Source organism: Triturus cristatus, chromosome 12 (genome assembly GCF_964204655.1).
Source record: "Triturus cristatus chromosome 12, aTriCri1.1, whole genome shotgun sequence".
Classification (NCBI taxonomy): Eukaryota; Metazoa; Chordata; class Amphibia; order Caudata; family Salamandridae; genus Triturus; species Triturus cristatus.
This window is the reverse complement of record NC_140595.1, coordinates 159,653,138-159,676,737: the sequence shown is the minus strand read 5'-3', so window position 1 is coordinate 159,676,737 and position 23,600 is coordinate 159,653,138. Positions and strand designations below refer to the sequence as shown.

The 23,600-nt window shown below is 43.1% G+C and overlaps 1 protein-coding gene across 11 annotated transcripts in view; it reads left to right on the top strand.

Moving 5' to 3' along the window:
- The window catches only part of ARHGEF2 (Rho/Rac guanine nucleotide exchange factor 2), a 724,728-nt gene that overhangs the window by 698,833 nt on the left and 2,295 nt on the right, over nt 1-23,600 (top strand). For 3 of the 11 annotated variants that reach the window (XM_085638384.1, XM_085638385.1, XM_085638390.1), the window contains 12 exons: nt 683-800; nt 2,378-2,626; nt 3,206-3,282; nt 5,550-5,722; nt 6,788-6,855; nt 7,568-7,756; nt 9,137-9,250; nt 10,793-10,860; nt 11,530-11,571; nt 14,165-14,215; nt 15,922-16,359; nt 19,557-19,752. In XM_085638384.1, the coding sequence (XP_085494510.1) occupies nt 683-800; nt 2,378-2,626; nt 3,206-3,282; nt 5,550-5,722; nt 6,788-6,855; nt 7,568-7,756; nt 9,137-9,250; nt 10,793-10,860; nt 11,530-11,571; nt 14,165-14,215; nt 15,922-16,359; nt 19,557-19,752 (1,783 nt within the window). Of the gene's footprint in view, nt 1-682; nt 801-2,377; nt 2,627-3,178; nt 3,283-5,549; nt 5,723-6,787; nt 6,856-7,567; nt 7,757-9,136; nt 9,251-10,792; nt 10,861-11,529; nt 11,572-14,164; nt 14,216-15,921; nt 16,360-19,556; nt 19,753-23,600 lie in introns of all 11 variants that reach the window. The other 8 variants (XM_085638386.1, XM_085638387.1, XM_085638391.1 and 5 more) reach the window with 3 other exon arrangements.

Genomic DNA, 23,600 nt, shown 5'->3' with positions numbered 1-23,600 from the left:
AGTCACAGTAATAATTACAGGAGGGTTCTGTTTCCATAGTGCTCCATGATCTCTCCAGATGGTGCAAAATATATTATCATTTGTAGAAGACCTAATATACATTGCCATCATTTTATCCGCCTTGCAAGGATAAAGGCCTGAGTCAGCAAGGCAAGATACCATCCTTCGAAGTTCTGGCTATACACGGCCTCTGCTGAAGGCTCATTAACTCACTGAGCTATCCTGCATCAATTTGTAATTATGAGCACAAACTTAATTTTGTGTACCGAGAAAGAACCCGTGCTTTAAAATGTTGTCATGTGATGGCAACCAGTTTCCCCTGGTAGGCCTCAGCTTAGCCCCAGTTGATTTACTACTTTGCAACTGCAAGGAAACCTATACAAATCTAACATGGGAATCTCAGGGGGAGTGAACTCTTGTCCTACTTTCATCAAGAGTGACATTTCCCTGAATATCCAAGGCCACAATTGGTTCTTGTGCTCTGAGCTGAAGGAAGCGATGTGAATTGGGATTTTTCTTTGTAATATGGTTTTCTAAGGAGTTTGGGAACATCAGTGCCATTTGTATGGGGCATGGGTGTTTGGTTCTATGCAGCCAGGTTCTTAGTGTGTGTATAGCTGGCACTGCATCACTTATAAGTCTTTCTTCAGTTTTAATCCTCACTCTCTCCCCCCCCCCGCAGAGGATGACGCGCTCAACCGTGCTGCGCCGCCATGGTGTGCAGGAGTGCATCCTGCTGGTCACCCAGAGAATTACCAAGTATCCGGTTCTCATAGATCGTATCGTGCAGAATTCCAAAGGTAAGGGAGATCGGCCTCACGTGGTCTTTTACCATCATGTCGCTGGTAATTCAGCTGAACTCCAGCTGTGCCCAGATATTGGGTGCCCCTTGGTTCCTTGGGTAGTTGTTTGAGTACGGGTGCGCCCTGGAGAGGCAGCTTAGCCTCTAGTCCATGATGTTGACATCGCAGACGGGGAGTTGGCATATTTCTGATGCTCTGTTCTATGGGTTAAACATTTGGCATTCTTGTCCAGGCATCTTCTGGAAAGTATGGGTGGGTTTGCTGGCAGGTGTCAGTAAAAATAAGCATCACCCAATAAAAAGAAACGAAGATTCAGTCATTTATTTCTAAAGTGCACCGGTCAAACCCCATGTTTTTCCATCTTCTGGGTCTTCTAGGTGTTATGACGTCCTACGTCACCCTAGAAGTCTATGCAGTTAGATTGAGCTCTGCGTCTGCCCAAACATCTGCCTTTACACATAATGCACACAAAAGAGCAGCATGGCACGTGCAGTACACGCAGAGGGTAATGTACCATTCCCTCTTGTGAATCAAGACGCCCCCCACGTACTCACAGTGGTAATAAATGGTCAATTATATCAGTGTCCGCAATGACTGACCTCTGTTTGCCAGATATGAGTACCTCTTACATTTCTGTTCTGTTTGTTAACTGGTACATGTAGCTTTGCACTCCAAACAGAAAAAAGTTAAAACACCAGCACCAGAAGAAAAATAAAAACAGAACTGGGTGAGCTGCCCACGTCCAAATATGGCACAACTTGATAGTTCTATAGTGTGCACCATCACAGTGATGAGTCTGCAAGGAAGCCCATAGGCTAATCTTGTCTTTCCTGACACTTAAAGAGCAAAGAGACAAGATTGTTCCAGCAGCACTTCCTGCTGCTCCTGAGGACAAGGTCAGGCGGAGGAAGTGACGTCAAATGAGAGCTATGTCTTCGCCTCGCGCATTTGGGTGAAGCAGAATGAGTGGTCAGGTAGAGATGATTAAAACCACTGTTGAGCAGGGACTGGGAGTTTGCATTATTGGTGGCCATTGTGCATTAGAGCCCAGTGCACAGCAAACTGGGTGAGGCACAGTTCACAGGAAAAGCAGAGAGGCAACCATTTTTAGTCACTATTTTTGAACCACAGAGTATATTTTGAGGGACAAGATGGTGCTTTCAAATGATATGTGCTGAGTCAAGTCTTTGGTAAGATTAATTGCCCTGTCGTTTGATAGCACCCGACATAAATTTTGTGTGTGTGTGTAGTTTGAATGGTGATAATTCTATCACCCATCACCAATTTGTGTACAAAACAAATCACCATTAAATTAGAATTTAATCATCATGCTTATGGGGTTGCCTCTGATGACCAAGAAATAAATGTGTTTGAAACTTTTCAGTGCCTGGCTGGTGTCTGGGTGAGCATCTGGCTCTGAAAGGGGCAGGAACGTCTGGGGCAGAGTCAGTTCCATTTTCGGCAGTGCCTATAGGATAGACCTGTCCACCTTTATAAAGAACTCAGAATGCCAAAATAACTGGGGGAAAGAAGCTATTGGAACTAAATGCAATTGTCCTTTCCCTGACACTTAGGGAACGAAGAAGAATACCATGATTTGCTGGCAGCCCTGAATCTGGTAAAGGATATGATCTCGACCATCGACCAGGAAGTACACGACTCGGAGAAGAACATGCGCCGGCAGGACATCTACAACCGAGTTGACAACCGCGCGGCGGCCCAGATCCATGAAAACCGCTACTTCCGCAAGGAGGAACTGCTACGGCGCAAGCTGATCTACGACGGGCCACTGCTCTGGAAGGCAGCCACAGGCCGTTTCAAAGGTGAGAATGAAATACACTGGGCAGGAAAATGGGGTAGGATGCAGTGGAAAAAAACCTAAGCACCTTAATAATCAGAACTGTTAATATCCACGTATAACATAATGCAACCCATAAGTGTCTCAAGGCACTTAAAAATAAATGTTTTATCTGCCCACTTTAATGGAGCTAGTTGACCGTAGATGGATGAGTGGTAGAGTGGGCCTGTCTACATTCTAACCTTTGACCTGCAGGTTGCGCACAACGCGATATCTGCAGCGAGGATCTGCTCAGGATCACTCACTAGGATAGATGTGAGAAGCCAGGATTAGTAACCCGGTCTCTCAGTTCCAGAATGAGCAAACTATGCATCTAGATCAATTTTTTGCCATTTTCAAGCGAGTCTCCCATTCCATCAGTATGTATTCCTAGTCCTGGTCAACAGCTCTCAAAATTGTTTGAATGGTTCTTACGACTGAACCATCGTCTGCTTGAGGTGGTGACTTTTATGCTCACTTTAATGATGTTATAAACTGCTTTTCCTTATGAGCCATTCCCTCTGACTCCTTGTGACAGGACTGGTTTTGTTCACTTCCTGTCTAGACGTCCTAATGCTGCTGATGACAGACGTCCTGGTCCTTTTGCAAGAGAAGGATCAGAAGTACACTTTCCCACTTCAGGTAAGCCATCTTGCCTTCAGGTATGGGGGTGGGTGTCTGTGGGTCAAGTTGGACTTACATTTCTAAATGTCATTTACCCATATAAAGGCACACTTTGTCTCTGCTTGCAGACAATTTAGGGTACAAATGGTGCTGCATATGGTCTCTGTGTTAATGTATAGCCACCAAAATCATTGAGGACTTTGATAGAGTTGAGCCAAACACTATTTTTCCAGTCCACCTAATGCAGAAATGAATCACCAGGTAAATTTGCCTTTTCTCCACATTCATTTTCCCATCACCTGGCAGAAAAAAAAGTTGGATGTCATTGACTATTGCTAGATGGTCAGCCATCCAGGGAGTCTTTGGTTCAGAAGCCAGTGCTGTTCTGGTTTGACTTTTAAGCACTAATCAAAACACAAAAGATGGCGTGACTCCCAAGCGCTAAACCCCAGTTCGCTATTTAGCGAAACATGAGAAGGGGATGTGTTGACATCCCTGCTACCGCTACTTACTTCACTCCCAGTTTATCGGCAATTCCTAGAATTGGACGAGGATGGCTCACTCATATAATGTGACATGCTTCATCATTCACCACCTCGTCCCACCCTGGTGGTACTACCAGGGCGGACTGAATCTCCGACTGGAGCTAACTTGAGGGAGTGCTTAGATATTCCTTATCTTTTCTTGATAGTACTATGATCCAGGTGACTGGTTAAAAACACCTTAGGATAAACCACAAAGGTGTCTTTTATTTAGGTGGTATCCTAGGTATAATAAAAAGTTACCAAAGGAGTAACTACAGGAGGCATATATGGGTGTAATGACCAATATGCATCACTGCGTATGAATAAACATTCATGCCAACACGTTTCTGCTTTCCGTTGGCCTACTCACCTGTGGCATTCATCAGGGCTGTATCTATGATTCCCTATATTGCAAGTAGTCGGTGCAGAGTACCCATAGAAAAGAAATATATGGAGAGGACCTTCCTCTCAATTATGATCTTTCATTTAGAATTAACCGAAGAATACAGAGAATAAAGAAAAGTAGCAATAAGACATCATTCAAATACTAATAGACGGCACAAAGGAATAACTGAGTTCATTTTTTGTTATATGCTCTGGGGAGCCTATTGTTTTTACAAATTTACACTACACATGATCATAAGAATGTTGTTTATACAGAGACTGCCAGGTACATTAATCTATTTTCGTAGGAAGGGTATGTTTTTAGTTAGTCGTCCCTGTAAATTGACTTGGACTCTGTTGAATATTGTTTTCCAGCATCTCCATGGACTTTCCAGCTTAATAACAACAGTTAGAGATAGAATATAACACTCTCATACAGTATTGTATTGATAACATATTGTTATTTACATAGTGCTTTTCATAACCATTGTGAACCTAAAAGCACTTAATTGCACAAACGACCTTTTTTCACAAGAATACATTTTTTTAGGGATGACCAGGAGGATTTCGTTGACAACAAAGCTTGAATCTAGCCTTTCGATTAGCTCCCAAAACAAATATCCAAAGAATAAAAACATATAAAATAACACGTAGCAGGCAGAGTCAATTTTTGGGGCATCTAAAAAGAATGGAGAAGCCTCTGGTATAGATCTCTAACAATATTTAAGACAATCAGTATTGTAAAAGTTGATTGTCTCCTGTTGACTTCAGAATTTCACGTAAGAATCAAGGCACATAACATTATGTGCAGTTCTGGATAATTTGCATTGAAATCAGGGGTGTGACAAGCTTTTCCTCCAAATTCTTCATCCAGATTTTCTCTGCAACTTTGTATATTTTTCAAAGTTTACAAAAGTTGCACATTTATTTTCAAAAAATGTGTTAGTTCCTACAAGCGTAGGACATAATTAGAAATCGTGGCAAAACGGATTTATAGTGGGAGTGTTTTTGTACCAATATTTGCTTTGTGGGAAAAATCCTTCTTCAAAAATGTTTGTGTGTGAATGTTGCCTGTTAGCAAAGTTTCTCAAACTTTTAAAAATCTCACAATGTTAGTGAAGTTTGTAAACCTACATTTTACAAATCCTACAGTAATTCCATAACCATTAAGCAACAACACTTGAAGCTTCGCATTGTGAACTCTAGATGTAACATTAGATTACTGTTCAACATTTGTATTCGAAAACAAATTCAATGTCTGGCGTTTATGGTGGCATAATAAATAAGAATGATGTGTTAACTATCAAATGTTTCATTTAAATGGTGTCTTTCAATGCTTCATGGTTGCTTCACTCACAGATTTCCTCCCTTTGCTAGCAGGACAAGCCTGCTGTCATATCCCTGCAGAACTTGATTGTCCGCGACATTGCCAACCAGGAGAAGGGAATGTTCCTAATCAGCGCTGCACCCCCGGAGATGTATGAGGTGCACGCAGCCTCCAAAGATGAGAGGAACACCTGGATGAAGATCATCCAGCAGTCCGTCCGCCTGTGAGTACCTGGGGTGAAGCCATTTTTGCTTGCCCTACGATGGAAGATTTCATAAGCGGCCATGTTTATAGAAGTGATGTGAGGATTTTTGGCACTCCAGCAGACGAGTGGATCGCCTGCTAAGACAAATTGTTCCTACTCTTATCTGTAATTCTCTTTTTTCATTATGCATATTAAGATAAGTGGGAGGCCCCTGCAATAATACAAGATGGAGGTACTTGAGCTAAGAAAAAGAAAACTAATTTGGCTAAGACAAGATGGGGTGCCTATGCCAGGACACGATGGTGGTATTTATTAGTCAGCAAAATGGAGTTACTTATGCTAGGACAAGTTGGTAGTTAATATGCTAATACATAGTTGTCATTCTTCTGCAAAGAGGCAATGGAACATCCTATGTTAAGCCAAGATGATATAATTTATGTGAAGATAACAAAGAAGTACACTGTGCTTACGACAGACAAGTAAATCTGCAATTCCACAGTGCCCGGTCAGTGACATTCACCATGAACTGGCACCATGTCTTTTCTAGCTATGACTGTCTTCCAATGTATCAAATCACAGTTACTTTGTCAATCCTAAATAAAAGATTACCAACTTAATTGTATATTTTTACTGCATCTTATATGGAATGGAGAACTCCAAATGGCATCACAGGGAATTCACACATTTTGGATCAGCTAGCACAGATAAACACTATCAAATATTTTCATAAATTGACTTCCTTGCAGAAAAAAATATATTTTTAAATATGCTGAACTATATGTTAAGGTTTCCACTTCAGGATTTCGAAGTTGCTGATTCGGAATTCAGATCAGTGAATCAGTCTTTTGTGTCTGTGTTCAATATGTAAGCATTCAAAACAGTGACTATGGCTAATTTTAGTCTGAATTATGTCAAATTTAGAATTTGCATCTTCAGCCTTTGGAAATAACCCACAGGTGATGCAACACTCCTCTGTGATGATATGTTTACACTGTACCACTGATTTCCATCTTGTCCTTTGAAGAGCTCTGTTGCCAATTTCTATTGCCTGATTTACCTTTGATCTAATTGCTTTCTTTTTAGGTGCCCAAAGAGGGAGGAATTCCCGTTGATTGAGACTGAGAATGAGGCGTACTTAAGGAAACTGAAAGGTAATGACATATATTTATAAATCGAAGAACGTGGTTTTCATTCCTGCAACCACAAAAATGTATCAGCAGAGCCACTGGAAGAGAGGGAAATAATATTCACTATCTTGTTTGTCAAGCATGGACCTTAAACAAAAACATTGGAAAAGTCCTGGCAGGCATTATCTAGGAACCACAATTTCTGTTTTTTGTGATTCCTTATCGTTTGTCATTGTAGTGAAAAAACACGACGGGGATTATGGAATGGCTGCGTTCTTCCGGACACTTTACATCTTGTCATTTCCTTCTATGGGGAGACCTAATTTACGCTTTATCAACACTTTTGACCTATGGCAGCCTCACTAGATGCAGGTTATTTTTAAAGAGAGACCAGGCAAAAACCTTTCTGCCAATGGACAGTTTGATGAGCTGGTTGATCTAAATGATGGATACCACTCTCTCTTTTCAGTGTTATAGTGTATGTTATTTGTGTAGTGCTTATGCTGTTTTTGAGCCACGTCAAAGCGCTGATAGACTTAATAATAAGGAAGCAGGAGTGAAGGAGCTTATGCTGTCCTATTTGTAATGTGTCAGCATATCAGTGAGGTACCTCCAATGTATTGGGGAGCTGCAGTGGTAAGGAGTTAGTTAATGGAACACTGGTACAAGTAGTAATAGAATGAACACTGCTAGGATTTTGCACTGTATTTACAGTGCAGTGTTCATCTTTCCGCAGACGAGATCCTGCAGAAGGACCGTGATATCCTGGAGCTCCTGGAGGAGAAGGTGAACCTGTTTGCGCAGGTGATGAAGGTGCAGGCTGACGAAGACGCTCCCCCCTGTGTGAACACTTGCAACCTCTTCCGGTCTGACTCCATGGAAGGGCCACGGGGTGAGAAACTGGTGAAGAAGGCCATCAAGGAAGGTGAGAATCAAACATTGGACGGTTCCTACCTCTACAGTGATCGAGTCCGTGGCGTCAACCAGACTAAACAATTCTTATTAAGCCAGTAAAATAGTTTGGCCAATTGAAGTTTTCAGACTCAACTTCCAACTGGGCTGACTTACTCTGTTATCCATGCGTGTTAGTATATATACTGCTGAGTATATCAAATAACATGGTATCGTTGTAAAATGCGGGTTTTGAAACCATTCCTTTTGTGCATTTAAAGCATTGGCGGATCCTCCGCCAATGCGGAGGAGCGCCGCCCACTGCTTTGCCGCAATGAAATAAAGGAAAAATAAAATGATAATAACTCAAGGTTATTATCGTTTCATTTTTTCCTGCTACTGCAGCTTTGCGGGCGGGGTGGGGCGGGGCTGCTCTGATAGAGGGAGAGGAGTGATGGCACACTGTAAGTGGCCAGCTAACTGGGTGGAGAACATGCCCATGCTCCCACTGCCTGTCTGAGCGCCAAACCACGGCACTCAGACCAAACACAACGCTGAATTGCAGCATTGTGATTGGCTTAGGGAGGCTTGTGTGCTTCCTGTTTTGTTCTGGCCGGGAGAGATGTCAGAGGGACGAAATACAGAGGCATGAGGAGGTACTTTTTTCTCTCTTTTTTTTACACCCCCTTACCCACCCTCACCACCCCGGATCTGTGCCGGCTGCCACTGATTTTAAGAACCCCATATAGTCATGATTAATTTTGAAATGGGCAGGCAAATCCCATTTTGAAGGACCTCTGTGATATGGTAGTGTGCATGGGTCTTAACAAGGAGAGCAGGTAGAGGGTATGCCCGCTTGAAGGCCATCATGGTGATTGAGAGTACTTACCACATCCTGTTGCTGGGATCTGATATGCTACTCGCTCACAGAAGAACCCTACCCTCTCGATGGCCACTAGTGAGGGAGAGCAGCCTACCAAAATCGCCATTTCCCCTTGTCCTTTTGAATCTAACAATACAGGTATAAAGGGCACAGCAAATAGAAACCTATCGTAATATGAAGGCATACCAAAGTCTATTCAGGAGACCAGTTTAATGTTGAAAAATCACAACAGATTCCATCCCCCAATGCCATTCTGCTCTACTGTTTACTGTTTTGTGGGTTCGGTTACGCAGTGAGGTAGATGCTAGATGCTGAGATGAGTGTCATCCCCATTTTCCAGGTTGGCCTCTGTCAGGGTCAGTACTGCCCTTTATTCTTCTGCTGTAGATACAATTTACACCCAGTTGTATTTGATAGAAATTGTACATGCAGATGTTCCTCATAAATGTTTTTGATAATAAAAAAAATCATGGATAATTGCAAATTTTTGAAATTAATGTCATTTCATTTTTTGTCTCTTTTTTGTTCCAGTGGAAAACTTGAAGGATATCTTGGTGGCCTCTGGGATTGAGCTGCGTCTTCCTACAGAAGATCAAAACCATGACCTCGAGAGCAACTCCGACACCCACTCAGTCAATTCAACAAGTGCGTGCACACCCATGTCATCATATTCACCGTGTTAATGTTTTGAAGTTAACATTTTCTTCCAGAGTTGCAGGCCATTCAGAAACTTAAAAGCATTCCATCCTGCAGGTGGTATGCTTGCTAATTCTAGAAAATGCCATGTCAGCTGGACACACAGTGAAATTGTCTAGGTAGTCCCATCAGCATACAGAAAATGCTAATTAACAAGACTGCAAATTCTTCAAAACATTGCAGTTAGTGCAGTAACAGAATGGCCCAAATTTGATCACTGTTCCCTAATCCCATAGATAATTAAATGGCTGAAGGTAGAGTTCAGAATACAATTCAGAATCCCTACAGTCACCCACAAAGTAATTAAACCCTTTCACCAATTTGTTAAAATCACTCACCACCACTTTCCCACCTGCACCAGAATTTTCAGTAGAAGGCACAGGAATCTGGATACTCATAGTACTATGGAAAGAAACACTTCCTCCTGTTCTGCCTTCAACTCACAATGATTGTCCTCTTTCCTTAAAAGTAACTCAAACATGCAAGCACATTCACACAGATGTGCGCACAATTGTGCATACATGATCAGAATCAAAAACACACACTATAGCATAAGTGAAATGTTTCATGAACACAAACATATGCCAGCAACATACATATAATGCACACACACACATAATGATTTATCCTTTCACAAGTGTTCCCCAAGCACACTGTAAAACTAACAGGCATTCTGTGCATTGCAATGAAAGCTCTCCCTTGGGATCTCACACAGGAACAAGGCTACATCATTCAGAATTAAAGTTATGAGTATTCCTTGTGTGTTCCTTGAACTCTGATAGTTGTGGAAGCTCCATAAACGAATGACCGAGGCACTTTGAAAATTACAGATCCCACGTTGGCATGAGGGGAGCTAGATGCACAAACCTTCAATCCAAGAAGGAGTCCATAGACATTGGTCAACCTCTGAACGACTGCCTGCCAATAGAATAGTGAAATCCCTTTCACACTTAAGAGAACAGACACAAGCATGTTTGGTCCACATGACATCAACATGGGCACCTCACTGCGGCCTCAGCTCTTCCACTCGCAGCACCAGGTCACTACTGTTCCAAACCCAGCCCTTAGGAAATATGAAACAAGAAGGCACTCCTCTGCATCAGTAGATGCCCTGCGGTTGAGCACGTGCCCCCCCTCCCAAGCTGAAGGGACACGTGCTCTTCAAAGAGACTGGGCTGGGCGGTCCCAAAGGCATTATGGAGTGCATAAGGTATTACCCCATGTAGTACCCTCTTATCAAAAATGGGACTATTCAAGGAATATTCTGATAAAATCAGTACAAACAGAAAGGACTGTGCCCTCTTTGCACTTCGACTAACAGGGAGTTGGATGTTTCGGGATGATTTAGAAGGCTATGTCAGTGTTCGTAAAAAAGTCCTTTGATAGAACTACTTCTCATAACTGATAAACGCCTTTGTGAATCCGTACCTGGGTGTTGACCAATCACCAAGAGTGGGGAAAAATATTTAATTACTTTTCTCCCTCATGCAGATGCAGAGTCCATAAGCATGAACGGGTCCATCGAGTTCTGCAGGACTGACTCGGACTTGAGCCAGAAGGTAAAATAACGCCCTCAATATTTTCCTGCTAACATAACTGGAGTCCCAAAAGTCCTCATATTTACAGTTACCCTTGTACTTTTCGTATTTGCTGTAGTGGCATTCCCAGTGTTGGTATGAATCGATGTGGTGTTTCAATGTGATTGTAGAGGGTATTCTCACTAGTATAGATGCACCCAAAATACATCAGCTTCAAGGTGCTAGATTGTCCAATGTAATGGAACAATGTAATACTCAAATCTTTTGTGCCTTACCTACACCCTTGACTTTCTTTTAATTTAAAGACCAGCACCTAAGATGTTTCAGTCTGGTTACGTCTAGTATGTGCACTGGTCATGTAAGATCATTTACGGCCAGATGAAGTGATTGTACGCGAATTGGAAATTGAGCAGTGCTATTCAAATGTACAAACTTTTTTTATTGTATTTAATTGAACCAAGTAAAATGGGGAGAGTCTATTGTAAAATGATGGTGAATGGTTGTAGCATTCCTACCACATCTTCCTGCAGTTTATAGAAATTATTTGCCAAGATAAAGAATAAGTGGAATTTGGACCAGCACTGCTGTTTAAATAAAGTAATTTCAAAGAGAGGGACATTCAGTTAAATAAAATCATGAATGTTGCACAATTTCTCCCTCTAATGTTAATTTCTTTTTCTCTGTGTGCAGGATCGGAATGGGAACCAAGTGCAACACAAAACTCCGCAAGAGGTAATGTGGGTGGCTAGAAACAGGAGGTCCCCAACTCTTTTGGCTGTGGGAAGAAATATTTAAATGTTTTATGCCATGGCCATCTGCAGTGGACTGTTGCTGACCCCTGTTCTGAAATCCTGTCTTCTTGCCAATCTCCCAGCTCCCCTTTGCACCCCCCTTCCAATCACTGTTCTCCCTTCGTGTGTACCCCTCTATGCAGTACCACCCTACCCCTCTGCTTTTCTCGATTTCCACCCCTAGCCTGAGTTTCTTTGAATGATAACCCTACATCCTTAACCCCCGCCCCCAATTTTGGTAGTAATTCACCTAAGCTTCTGTTTGCCATAGTTATTATTGTGTGTTTTGTGGACATTCCCCTACACAACAAAGGTGCATTGCCACCTGCTGGAGAAACCTGGCTGTCACACAATTCTAAGTAAACAAAACTATTCTCAGATACTAAGCCAGTCTCCATCTTTCTGAAGTGGGACATACTATCGCTCCTCCAGGAGGGGGCAGCACTGTGCTGCTCTGCCTTACTTGTACTGAAGCAAGGGCTTTTAATGAGGTATACTCTTCTGCTTCCTAGTAGTTTGTTCTTTAGTGCAGAACTCCACTGTGGGTGACCAATAGAGCTAGGGTGGCCTCTTAGAATATCTCGAAAGCCCTTCAAAGGCTGGAGGATGGCCAGATGTGCTGCAAGGTCCCCAGTCCATCGATTGCTGGATGCCACTGTGAGAGCGCGTCAAACGGTTTACTTAAAGACACACGCTTAATTTGCTGCTGCAGAGAAATACTACAGTTTGGTACTGTGCTAGACCCTGAAGTATTAAGTAATAACTAACAGTTAAAATATTTGTCTTTCAAACCAATGTATTCTTAAAATTAGGTAGTAGCATGAATTCTTTAGCACTATTTACAAAAAATAACTTGGAAGGAGAATCCACTGTGTCCCCAAAACTTAATTGAAAGGGGGGTGTTTGCTCTATCTGCATGATATTGAGTCTGGTATTAACATATTTTCCAGAGGCAGCTGCTGGCTTCCAGTCCAGCTCAGGTATCCAGCCACTAGAAGGAGAGGGGTTTTGATTAGATGATAGTGTTGGCCAGCAGAAATAGATGTGTCTTTAGCTGCCATTAAATCGCCCTAGGGTTGTCTCTTTGTGATTGCAGACATTTTTCACAATCTTGTTCCCAGATTTGAGAATCCACAGTCTCATGTGTTGATTCTGTGATGTGAGAAAATAAAGACTTAATTTTGCAATAGAATGCAGGGACGCTATTTGACCCCAGATCTTTGGCTTCCTTTACCCCTTTGTGTGGACAGTCGCCCGAACCGTCCACACACTTCAGTCATGGAGCAAGGAAACATTTGTTGCAAAAAAATTATTGAGACTGAAAACAATGTATTTTGACCAAAACACATTATCTGCAGCATTCTTAGCTTGTGATTGTCTCTCAAAGCACAATGCTAGATCTCTTTTTTAGTCCTGTGTTTAGGGACAGCTTTAGCTGACACCTGTATCAAAAATAAATATACATTTATATACATGGGGAGCTTTGTTTTATCCCTTTTAATCCATCGGTCTGTTCAAGTGCCATTATTGTTTTGATTGCTCACACCAAGCATACAACATGGGGCAATGGGTTAGCCCACTTTAGCCATTGGCTGCCTTGCTCTGAGTGAGTGGATTTTTTCCTGATCAGATGTGCACATCAGCCTACAAAGAAGTGCACTTCAGTCCCAGGACTGGTGAGCTAAAACTTTTCAATGCCGATGCATTTATTTTCTTAATCCCTTTTTTATTTTGTATTCAATTTTTTTAATTCAAACAGTAGCTTCAGTTTATAGTAATGTAATGCCAATATAACATATTCTTTGTGCCAGTAAGAATCACATTTTCCCACGATATGACTTAACAACAAAAGTGTTTTTCTGCCTCTTCTAAGAAGGCCATTCTAGAAGACACGTGTGCTGTTCTAGTAAAATAATATTCAATGGTTATCTAGTTTGTTTTTAATTCAAAATCGTTTTGCAAGCATATATGCCATGTTTGAGTCAGCAGGCGTTCTTATTTATATGTAATCCTTCTTATTTATGTGGCATGTTATGGCAATCATTTTTTTTTCTTTTTTTGAAATGTTAACCATAGCAACAAGTTCTCAATGCCAGACTTTTTTATTCAGTAACTTGGCTCAGTGTCCTATATTAAGTTCCAGACCAATAGCAGCTCTGTGTGATTTCCACAGCAGGTTAAAAAAAAAAATTGTTTTGCAATGAAACATGAGAATTGCTTAAGGCTGGTTAACGTATAGCCCAGCAACTCTCTCCAGGTTCTTTTAAATTCTTGTATGTAATTTGGTTTCTGGAGTGAATCCTTTCCCCTCTGCTTTTTCCAATGTCTTCTGTCCAGTCATATTTTAACTTCAATAACAAGTTGGGTGGACTTTCATTACGCCACACCTGCCTACTATGTTGGTTGCTGGGGGGGTCATCCATTGAATTGTGGTTCCCTTTTCATGCCAGGGTATTTCTGGTGATGTTTAGTTTTCTTGTGCGCTTGTGTCTGTTCTCTTAAGTGTAACTGGGATTTCTCAATTCTCTTGACAGGCAGTCGTTCAGAGGTTGACCAATGTCTACGGACTCCTTCTTGGATTGCAGGTTTGTGCACCGAGCTGTTCGCATCCTAATGTGGGATCTGTAATTTCCGAATAGCTTTTTGTCAAACATTTAAGGAGTTTCTCCAACTATTAAGGTTGTTGGAACACACAAGGAATACTCATGCCTTTCTAAGATGTGACTAGCCATAGCAGAACATTTTTATATTGATAAGTTTTACAGGCTGGTCCCTGTAGAAAAAACCTTGCATGAGTGAAATAAAGGCATGTGGTTGATTGGTACTCTCAGCTGTAGTCGTTGCATTGATGCCACTAAAGGTATCCCGTCATTTCTTCATTTTTATTGTCTGTAAGGTTAATATGATGGAGGTGAATTCATCAAAATTGTATAAATGATGATGTCATGTATGATATCCTAAACAATGCAATTTGTGAAATATTTGCTGTTCAGGAATTCTGAGTTATGGTTCTTTGCTTCCATACTATTTGCATAATCTCTGTTTTATTCTGCTTTAAGCATTAGTTCAAACAGGGTTTGTCTATTGATTTTTCCAAAGGTTCCTATCTGAAGGATGGGCGTTCTTTGTGTCCTTTTCAAAGGGGAGCCACAATTAGGAACCCAACAAAAAATTAAAACTCCCTATCTTTAACTGGAAATTGATTTTAATTTTTTTTCCACTTTTGTACATTTCTGAAATCAGTAGTTGTTTAAAGAAAGTGAACATGTATAGCTCGTTCCAGAAGTAGTTTTCAGTTTTTTTCTCATATTCTGAAGAATGGAATCCCAAACCTGGTGACACTTAAGAAACCAAAAACCACAAAGTCCAAACCAGTCATTAAAAAAAAAAAAAGGATTGAAACGTCATGACCTTCTATATTGGGTCCTTATTTAACACTTTTACTACAATTTTTCAAATGCCGCATCCACTCTTAAGACATGCTGGTTATTACTTTGAAAACTTCCTGAAAATGCCACACAAATGGGAAGTAGATGTACATTTCCTGCAATCTTTTTCAGCTACAATGTCAGTTATTTAAGAAAGCAGTAAGGGATGTGTCTGGAAAAACATGTCTCCTTCTATAATGAATTTTTTATGAAATTATTTTATTTTAAAATATATTGAATAGCAGCAGTGGGCAAATTTTTTCTTGCTGATGTCTCGAAAACAGCTGAATACATTTTTGCCATTCCTTTTGCACCATTTTGGTGTAATCAGAGATCCTCCTATGTTTTGAGAAAATTGACTAACCCAGTTTATAGAAGTATCTTATAACCAATGTTTTATTGTGTTAAACTGAAAAAGATATAGTCAACCCCATCGGTAATCACAGATAATCTTTTCCTCTGTTTACATAAGCGAGGCCTCGTTTACAGCAGTTGCCTGTGTTTTTTCTTTTTTTCTCCTTCTTTTATTATAAGGGCACATTAAAAATCTATGGGGATGTGAACAAGTAGATACTAATTGGCCGGTTCAGTAAAACCATAACAATATAATTGTTAGCAAGGAAGGTTGTGATATTTTCTGCTATGTCATGCAGATTTTCTGCACGACAAGTGTGTGTGTGTATATTGTGTATATACGTGTGTTTGTATGTGTGAGTCTCGCTCTCTGAGATATATATATATATGATTAATACATTTGGAGGTGGTAGTCCCTTGCCGCCTTGTTTTTCTCATACCGCTCAAACAGTAAGGTGTTCCTGACTTGAGGTAGGAATAATGCTCTCGTATTATCTTCGTCTCTGCAGGCTGTGGCAGCTCAGCAAGACACCATGATCGAGCTACATCTACAAGATGCCAGTGAAAAAAAGGAGAAAGAGAAGTTGGCCCGGACCAACTCCAGGGACCAGAGTTTGGGAGATGTGCTCTGCAAGACTACCGACAAGCAAGCCACTGAGCTGACGCTCCTGCAGCGTCAACACACGTTCTTGCAAGAGGAGCTTCAGCGCTGCCGTAAGCAGTGTGAGGATAAGACGATAGAAGTGGGACTGCTGGAGGCACGCCTCCGGGAAAGCGAGCAGGCAAGGACACGGTTGGAACGAGAATCGGAGGAGCTGAAGAGGCAGGTGTCCTGCCGGCAGCAGGAGGCTGCCATGGACCACTTGAGATGTAACAAGACCTTTGACCCACGAAGACGTAGCCTTCCTGCGGGGGATGCACTATATCTAAGCTTCACACCCCCACAGGTATTACGATCTGAGAGAGCGAAGTCTTATTGGCAGATTTACAAAATGGCCACCACTGTGACAGAAGCAATCTCTGCTATGGGAATGACCTGAACATCTCAAAGCAGTTTTTGTTCAGTTAGAAAGACAGCTTAGCGGCCTGTACTCTGATGTGTAAACCAAGCCCGATTGGTAGCAGTGTACTTTCTAAGCTGTTTCTGGATCAAGGAGGGGAAGCGGTGGAGATCAGTGATTTGTCTGGCAGTTGGCATCCTATGTAGTTGCATTTACAAAGCCAGTGGCTTTTCTCTGTCTATTTGTACGTGAATGGGTGTATTTTATATGTTTGAATACAAAACTTCTGACACAGACCACACCCCAATACAAATGTACAGATATAGAGACCACGCAAAGACAGATACATTTAGACTACACGTACTTGCGCACATGCAGGCACAGAGGAAAGTTGATTACAGACATGCATGGATAAATCCATTGATGGTTTTGCAATTGTAAATAAGTATGAACAGATGGTTGGGTGGCTATAGGTGCATACAATGATCCTTGTGTAGAACTGGGTGCAGATGTGTAGCTGGCCAGATGCAAGGGTTGATCAATCAATGAATGTGGGTTGATAAATTAATGTGAGTGGGTGAGTTGATGGATGCATTGTTGTAGGGTGTCTGAATGTCTATGATAGAAAGATACAGTTAGGTGCAAAATCACCATTGGTGCAACATTATTAATAGTGTGAAATTTGTGTTGTAATGCATGAAAAACAGATTTAAGTGCAAAATCCCTCTCGGGGAATATCAGCCAAAGTGTGGTACTACATTTAGTTAGGTATAAAAGCATTCCATACAGAGAGAAAATGCATTAGTTAGATATAGAATTAGATGGAAAGGATATGCAGCAATATGGCATCACATTTGGCTGGCCATACATTAAGATGCAAATCATTCTTGGTGCAACATCTGCATGAGTGTGGAAATGTGTTGGAATATAAATCACTTAACGTGCAAAATGCCATGAAGGTGCAAAATCATCCTTGGTGCAACATCACTTGATTGTGGAAATTCTTTTAGGAGCGCAAATCGCATTCAGGAAAAAAAAAATTGGTTCAAGATCACCCTTGGAGCAGCATCATAAGGGATGTGGAACCACTTGTAGAAACTTAATTCATTTAGGAGCAAAATGCATATATAGTGTCAACTAACCATTGGTGTAATATTAGCAGCAGTGTAGAAAAACCTGCAGTAGGAAAAGTTTAATTTAGAACTTGAAACATAGTTCAATGACAAGTCGCTTTTAGAACCAAAATTACCGATGGACAGTATTAATGCAAGTGTGGAACCACTCATATGTATCATAGATGCAAAAATACGTTTAGGTGCAAAATTTCCTTTGGTGCAACATCTACAAGGGTTTACTGTGTCTCTTGAGTGAATAATGCATTTAAGTGCGGAAACACATTTGTTGCACAGCCAGCAGGAGAGTGGTATCATATTTAGATGCAAATTCACTCAGTACAGAGAGGAATATAGTAAGATGTTACTTTTTTTTGCAGAGATAAGAGTGAATTTGTGATTTGTCCTATGACTATTTAAAATGAATGGCGGGAACGTTTGCTAATCGTATACACGTAGAGCAGTTTTTACTTGATTTTGCAACTTTGAGGAATGTCCCATGTCTAAACAGACACATTTGTGGTCATTTTCTAAAACATAGAACTTAGGAGATGCAAAGAGACCGTGAGCCTTCTCTCCCTTTACAGCTAGAGCGACAGCAAATGTGCTGTGGCACGTCAGACTATTAGAATAACTAAAGCAACAATAGCTAAGTATTATTGCTCACAAATTGCAAATGAGTTTCCCTTTTTCTTCATTTTCCCTCATAGTGAGAAGCAAGTTTTAAAATCCTAAACAAAATAAAGAGTTCTAGAACCAGGATTAGTGGAATTTTAGATTTGAAGAGTGCATTTCTGCACTTGGATAATCTGTCCTTGGTAATGAAGGGAAAGGGGCTGGGGTTTAAGCTTTGCGGGATGTGACGGCCTTCAGGTATCAGTGAACACAAACAAACTATTAGGTTTGTGGATATTCCCACTGCGGGTTACTTCTTATACTAGAAGTATAAGCAATTGTGTTTTTGTCAAAAGAAAAAATAGATTTCAGGGTAGAAATTGGGAGGGCACTCTAATGCACACGCAAAAAAAAACTTGAATGTGCAAATTTACATTTACATTAAAATATATGCCTGCAGAATTTCCACCAGCTGTAATTCTGATTGTGTAGGTCTAACACATGCGAGTACTCGTGAAAATCTGTTCTTGGCATAGATTTCCATGAAGACTCCATGGAATCATTATTAATGTAATTTAATTGTGTTCCAAAAAGCGGACTTATCCTAGAGGAAATATTGTCTAACATAGGTCAGATGCCCCTTGAGAACTGGGTCCTGCATATTGTTTTCCTGTGTAATATAAATTTTCATATTCTTCATAAATTCCTGTATCAGGAGAGAAAGGGGATGTAATTGCTAAATGCTAAGCAATTATCTGCAGCAATGGTAGAGATGGGTAGGTTTCTTTTTTATTGGTAAATTTATGTCTGATATAAAAATTCTGTGATTCTGTGGAGTGGCAGAATTTGTAAAGGTTCCCTCCTTACTAATCTGGTAAACGCTGTCCAATTTAACTAACGTTCAAGAAATCTCCACAAAGCATGGAATTGTCAACCTTTATTCTAATTTTAAAAAGCCTTTGGAAAAAAACATGGTTTTTTTCGTTACTTTGTATAGCATATTTATGCCACTTGTATGCGCTTTCGGAATATGGATAAACAATTCCAGCATTTTTAAGCTGTTAAAAAGTTATTTTTCTGAGATTTTAATAAACGAACCTCAACTTTTTATGATGTAGAAAATATATATTAGTTAATAACTTAAACATGTCTAAAGGTTATTTAGACTTCGATCTCACTTTCTAGTGCAGAAATTCATATTTTGTTGGAAATTGGTTTCATTTTTGATCAATGCCTGGTTTGTTTTTTGTAATGCAAATTTGCACCAGTAAAAAAAATCACTAAATTTTCTTGTCAATTTTCAAGAAGGTGAAGGATGCAAGGTTTGATAAGTTCACACATTCAGGAAATTCAGTACTGGTAACATACGGAAATATATTATTTTCATACACTAACATCCTTTTCTTATGTCATTAGGTCACCAATGGCAGGAGAATGAATAATGGCCAAGATATTACAAATATTGCCTTCAACTTTCAAGAGGATCACGACTGTTCGGCAGATGAGCTCAGTGACCTTTCTGCACTAGACAGGCTACAAGAAGTGGCCGAGACAGATGTGCCTTCAGAAGATGAAAACGGAGGCCCACAGTCGTCTCCCACCAGTCCAAGAGGTGAATCCACCAAGCATGTGAAAATGTAAAGGGATGACTCAAAAATTCTCTCCAAACTTCCACTAGAAGCAACCCAGCAACTTATCTCCACCGACCAGAAATGAATCCTATTTGATTGTAAACACACTTACACGTTGTTTAAACATAGGGGGGCAGTTGCCAGATCTATCAGTTTTCTGCTCTGCAAGGCTGGAATCATGGTTGAATGCTTAAAGCCATGAGTTTAGGTCACCATGATTGAGGAACAGCGCAAGTTGTAAAATGCCGATAACAAGGCCAGGAAGCAGCCTTTTCAGACACTCAAAGAAGGACTGGTAGTGAAGGCTGTGTGTAAAGGGAGTGAGGGATTGGGAAGTGGATATTGCACTGTGTGTGTAAAGATGTGTAGGATCTACACAAAGCCTGATTTCTCTCATTACCACACCATTGTATAGTTCTGCATCCATGGTCATAAATGAAGTATAAGACTTAGTTTGTGGGCCTCTTACTAATTCACTTTCAGTTGTGCTATTGTCTGTATTTTGGTTTCTGCGCTTTATTACTCAGAAGTTATATCGTACTTTTATCATGAGATGCCTTGATTTCTGGTCCAGGCCAGCACTCCCCAGCTGCTCCGGCCAGTAATCGCACCGCTCTGGCTCTGAGCCCTCCCCAGCAGAGTTTGCGCCTGCAGCACTCCTAAGGTCGTTCTTCCGTTTTGCCTGTCGCTCCATTTTTTTGTACAGTAACACCCCCTCCCCCCCCTTCCTCCTCTCATTTATTCTTATTTTGCCTGGTCCTTTGTGTGTTCTTAAATTGTTTTTTACTGTTTACTGTGTACTCTTTTCCTGCTGCTGCGCCCCTGCGGCCCGCACCCCGACACAGCCCCGCTCCCGCCACCCTACCACTGGTTACGCCCCCCTACATAATGACGACCGCTGCGCAGTCGCACCGCTGGCTCGCCTAAGGCAAGCCGCCTGCACACGACCGCGGCCAGCACCAGGAACCCTGGTTCCCCAGGGCCTCACCGCTACGACTCAGCCGCCCTCCACACACTCAATCCCGGAATACACGCCGACTGCGCAAGATCCTCACCAAACACCACCCACGGGCAGTTCTCGTGCGGACCCTACCACAGATCCTTCACTATCAACAAGGCTCCCACAGCTGCCAAAGGCCTGCCTGGTGCACGCACCAACGAAACCCTGACTTGCAACCTTTTCAACGTACGCCCCTGCACCGTCACACCGTAGAAATCTGGGACCTGAACGACACTTTCTTGCCCGACGCCGCCTTCTTCGCGGAAACCAGGACCAACGCCTCCTCCGGCCCCGACATCGCCACGGCCATCCCCAACGGCTACAAGATCCATAGAAAGGACCGCCCGCACCACCCAGGAGCAGGACTAGCCATCGCACACAAGACCCCCCTATGACTCTCCACATCCGGCACGAGCGACCCCCACTCCAACACAAAACACCTCAACTTCCAGATCCAGACCAGCCCCAGGACCACGCTACGCGGCACCCTCATCTACAGACAACCAGGACCTCGTGCCCAGCCCGCAATTGCCATCGCTGAGCTCGCTGCACCTCACGCCATCACCTCCACGGACTACATCCTACTTGGGGACCTGAACTTCCACCTCGACAACAGCAATGACCCCGATTCCACCACTCTCCTTGCCATCCTAGGACTGAAGCAGCTCGTCAATACGCCCACCCTCGACCCCATCTTCACGGGAGGAACCAACATCCGGTTCAGCCACACCACCCAGCTCATCTGGACAGACCACCACTGCGTCCACTTCACCTTCAACACCACAACTGCAGCCAAGCCCGCCCCGCGCCCGCCATGACGGAACAGAAGCAAGATCTCAGAGGAACACCTCAACACCACCCTCCGTCAAAGCCCCCCCAGCGCCACGACCGACACCAACTCTGCAGCGAGGGAATTTCACTGCTGGGTCCCCTGCTGCGCCGACAAGCTGGCACCCCTCCGCCATCCCGCCAAACAACGCCCTCTGAAGGCAACCTGGTTCACCACAGAACTCCAAGAAGCCAGACGCACCTGCCTAGAGAAAACCTGGTGAAACCACAAAACCACGGCAGCACGGAACAACCACAAGAGCGCCCTGAAGGAATACCACCAGTGCATAAGAGACACCAAATGGACCTTCATAAGAGACAAAGTTCAGATCAACGCAACCAACATCAAGGAACTGTTCAACATCATACAGCAGTTCGCAAAGCCCACTTGCGAAGCCACGGACATCCCACCTTCCCAGGAACTCTGCGACAAGCTCAGCTCCTACTTCCATCTGAAGATCAAGGCCCTCTACGACAACTTCAGCGAACCAGCACCGGACACTACCCCCCTACCCACCGCCGCTGATAAGCCATCCATCACGTCCTGGTATCCCGCAACCGTTGAACTCAGCACCGCGACCATGAAGAAAACTCATTCAGGAGCCCCTACGGACCCCTGCCCACTGAACATCTTCCACAGGACCGCCGCTGTCATCGCACCCGAACTAGGACGGCCGATCAACACCTCCCTCAGATCCAGCATCTGCCCAGATGACTGGAAACGAGCGGAGGTGAAACCCCTCCTCAAGAAACCAATGGACCTGAAAAACTACCGGCCTATCTCTCTCCTTCCCTTTGCGGCCAAAATCACAGAGAGACTCGTGAACGCCCAGTTGACCTTCATCGAAGAGAACTCCATCCTAGACGCCTCCCAATCCGGAATCCGCAGCAACCACAGCACCGAGACCGCCCTCCTCACTGCCACTAACGACATCTGCATGCTACTAGACCAGGGACACACTGCGGCCCTCATCCATCTAGACCTCTCCGCAACCTTCGACACTGTCTCGCATTGCACGCTCGCAGCCAGACTTCACGACGCGGGGATACAAGGAGCCGCCCTCGAGTGGATCCAATCCTTCCTCTCTGGCAGAACTCAGAGGATTCGATTCCCTCCCTTCCTCTCTGAACCCACGTAAATCACCAGGGGTACCCCAGGGATCATCACTCAGCCCCACTCTCTTCAACATCTACATGGTCCCCCTCGCCGCCATCGTCAGACCGCATGGGCTCAGCATCGTATCCTACGCTGAAGACACCCAGCTCCTCTCACTCATGAAGAATCCCAAAGACACCAGACTGTGCTTCCAGGAAGGAATGAAGAACGTGGCAACCTGGATGCAAGACAGCTGTTTGAAGCTCAACTCAGAGAAGACCGAGGCCCTCATCCTCGGACCCTGCTCGTCCGCCTGGGACAACACCTGGTGACTCCCCGCCCTCGGGAACCCACCCACCCCGACAGACCGCGCTCGTAACCTCGGCATCATCCTTGACTCCTCCCTCTCCATGAACCGACAGATCAACACCGTCGCTTCCACTAGTTTCAACTGCCTTCGCATCCTCCATAAGACCTTCAAATGGATCCCCCCGACTGCAGAAAGACCGTCACACACACACTCATAACCAGCAGACTGGACTACGACAACGCCCTCTACGCCGGAATCAACAGAACTCTTCTATGCAAACTACAAACCATCCAGAACGCCGCAGCCTGACTCGTCCTCGGGACCCCTCGTCACGAGCACCTGACCTAACACCTACGAGGCCTCCACTGGCTCCCTGTCGAGAAGAGGGTCACCTTCAAACTCCTCACCCACACCTACAAATCCCTCAACAACATTGGACCCAAATACCTCAACAAGAGAGTATCTTTCCAAGTACCCAAGAGGAGCCTCCGCTCCGCCGACCTCGCCTTGGCCGAGGTCCCCCGCATCTGCAGAACCAAAACCGGCGGGAGAGCTTTCTCCTACATCGATGCCAAGACCTGGAGCAAGCTCCCTG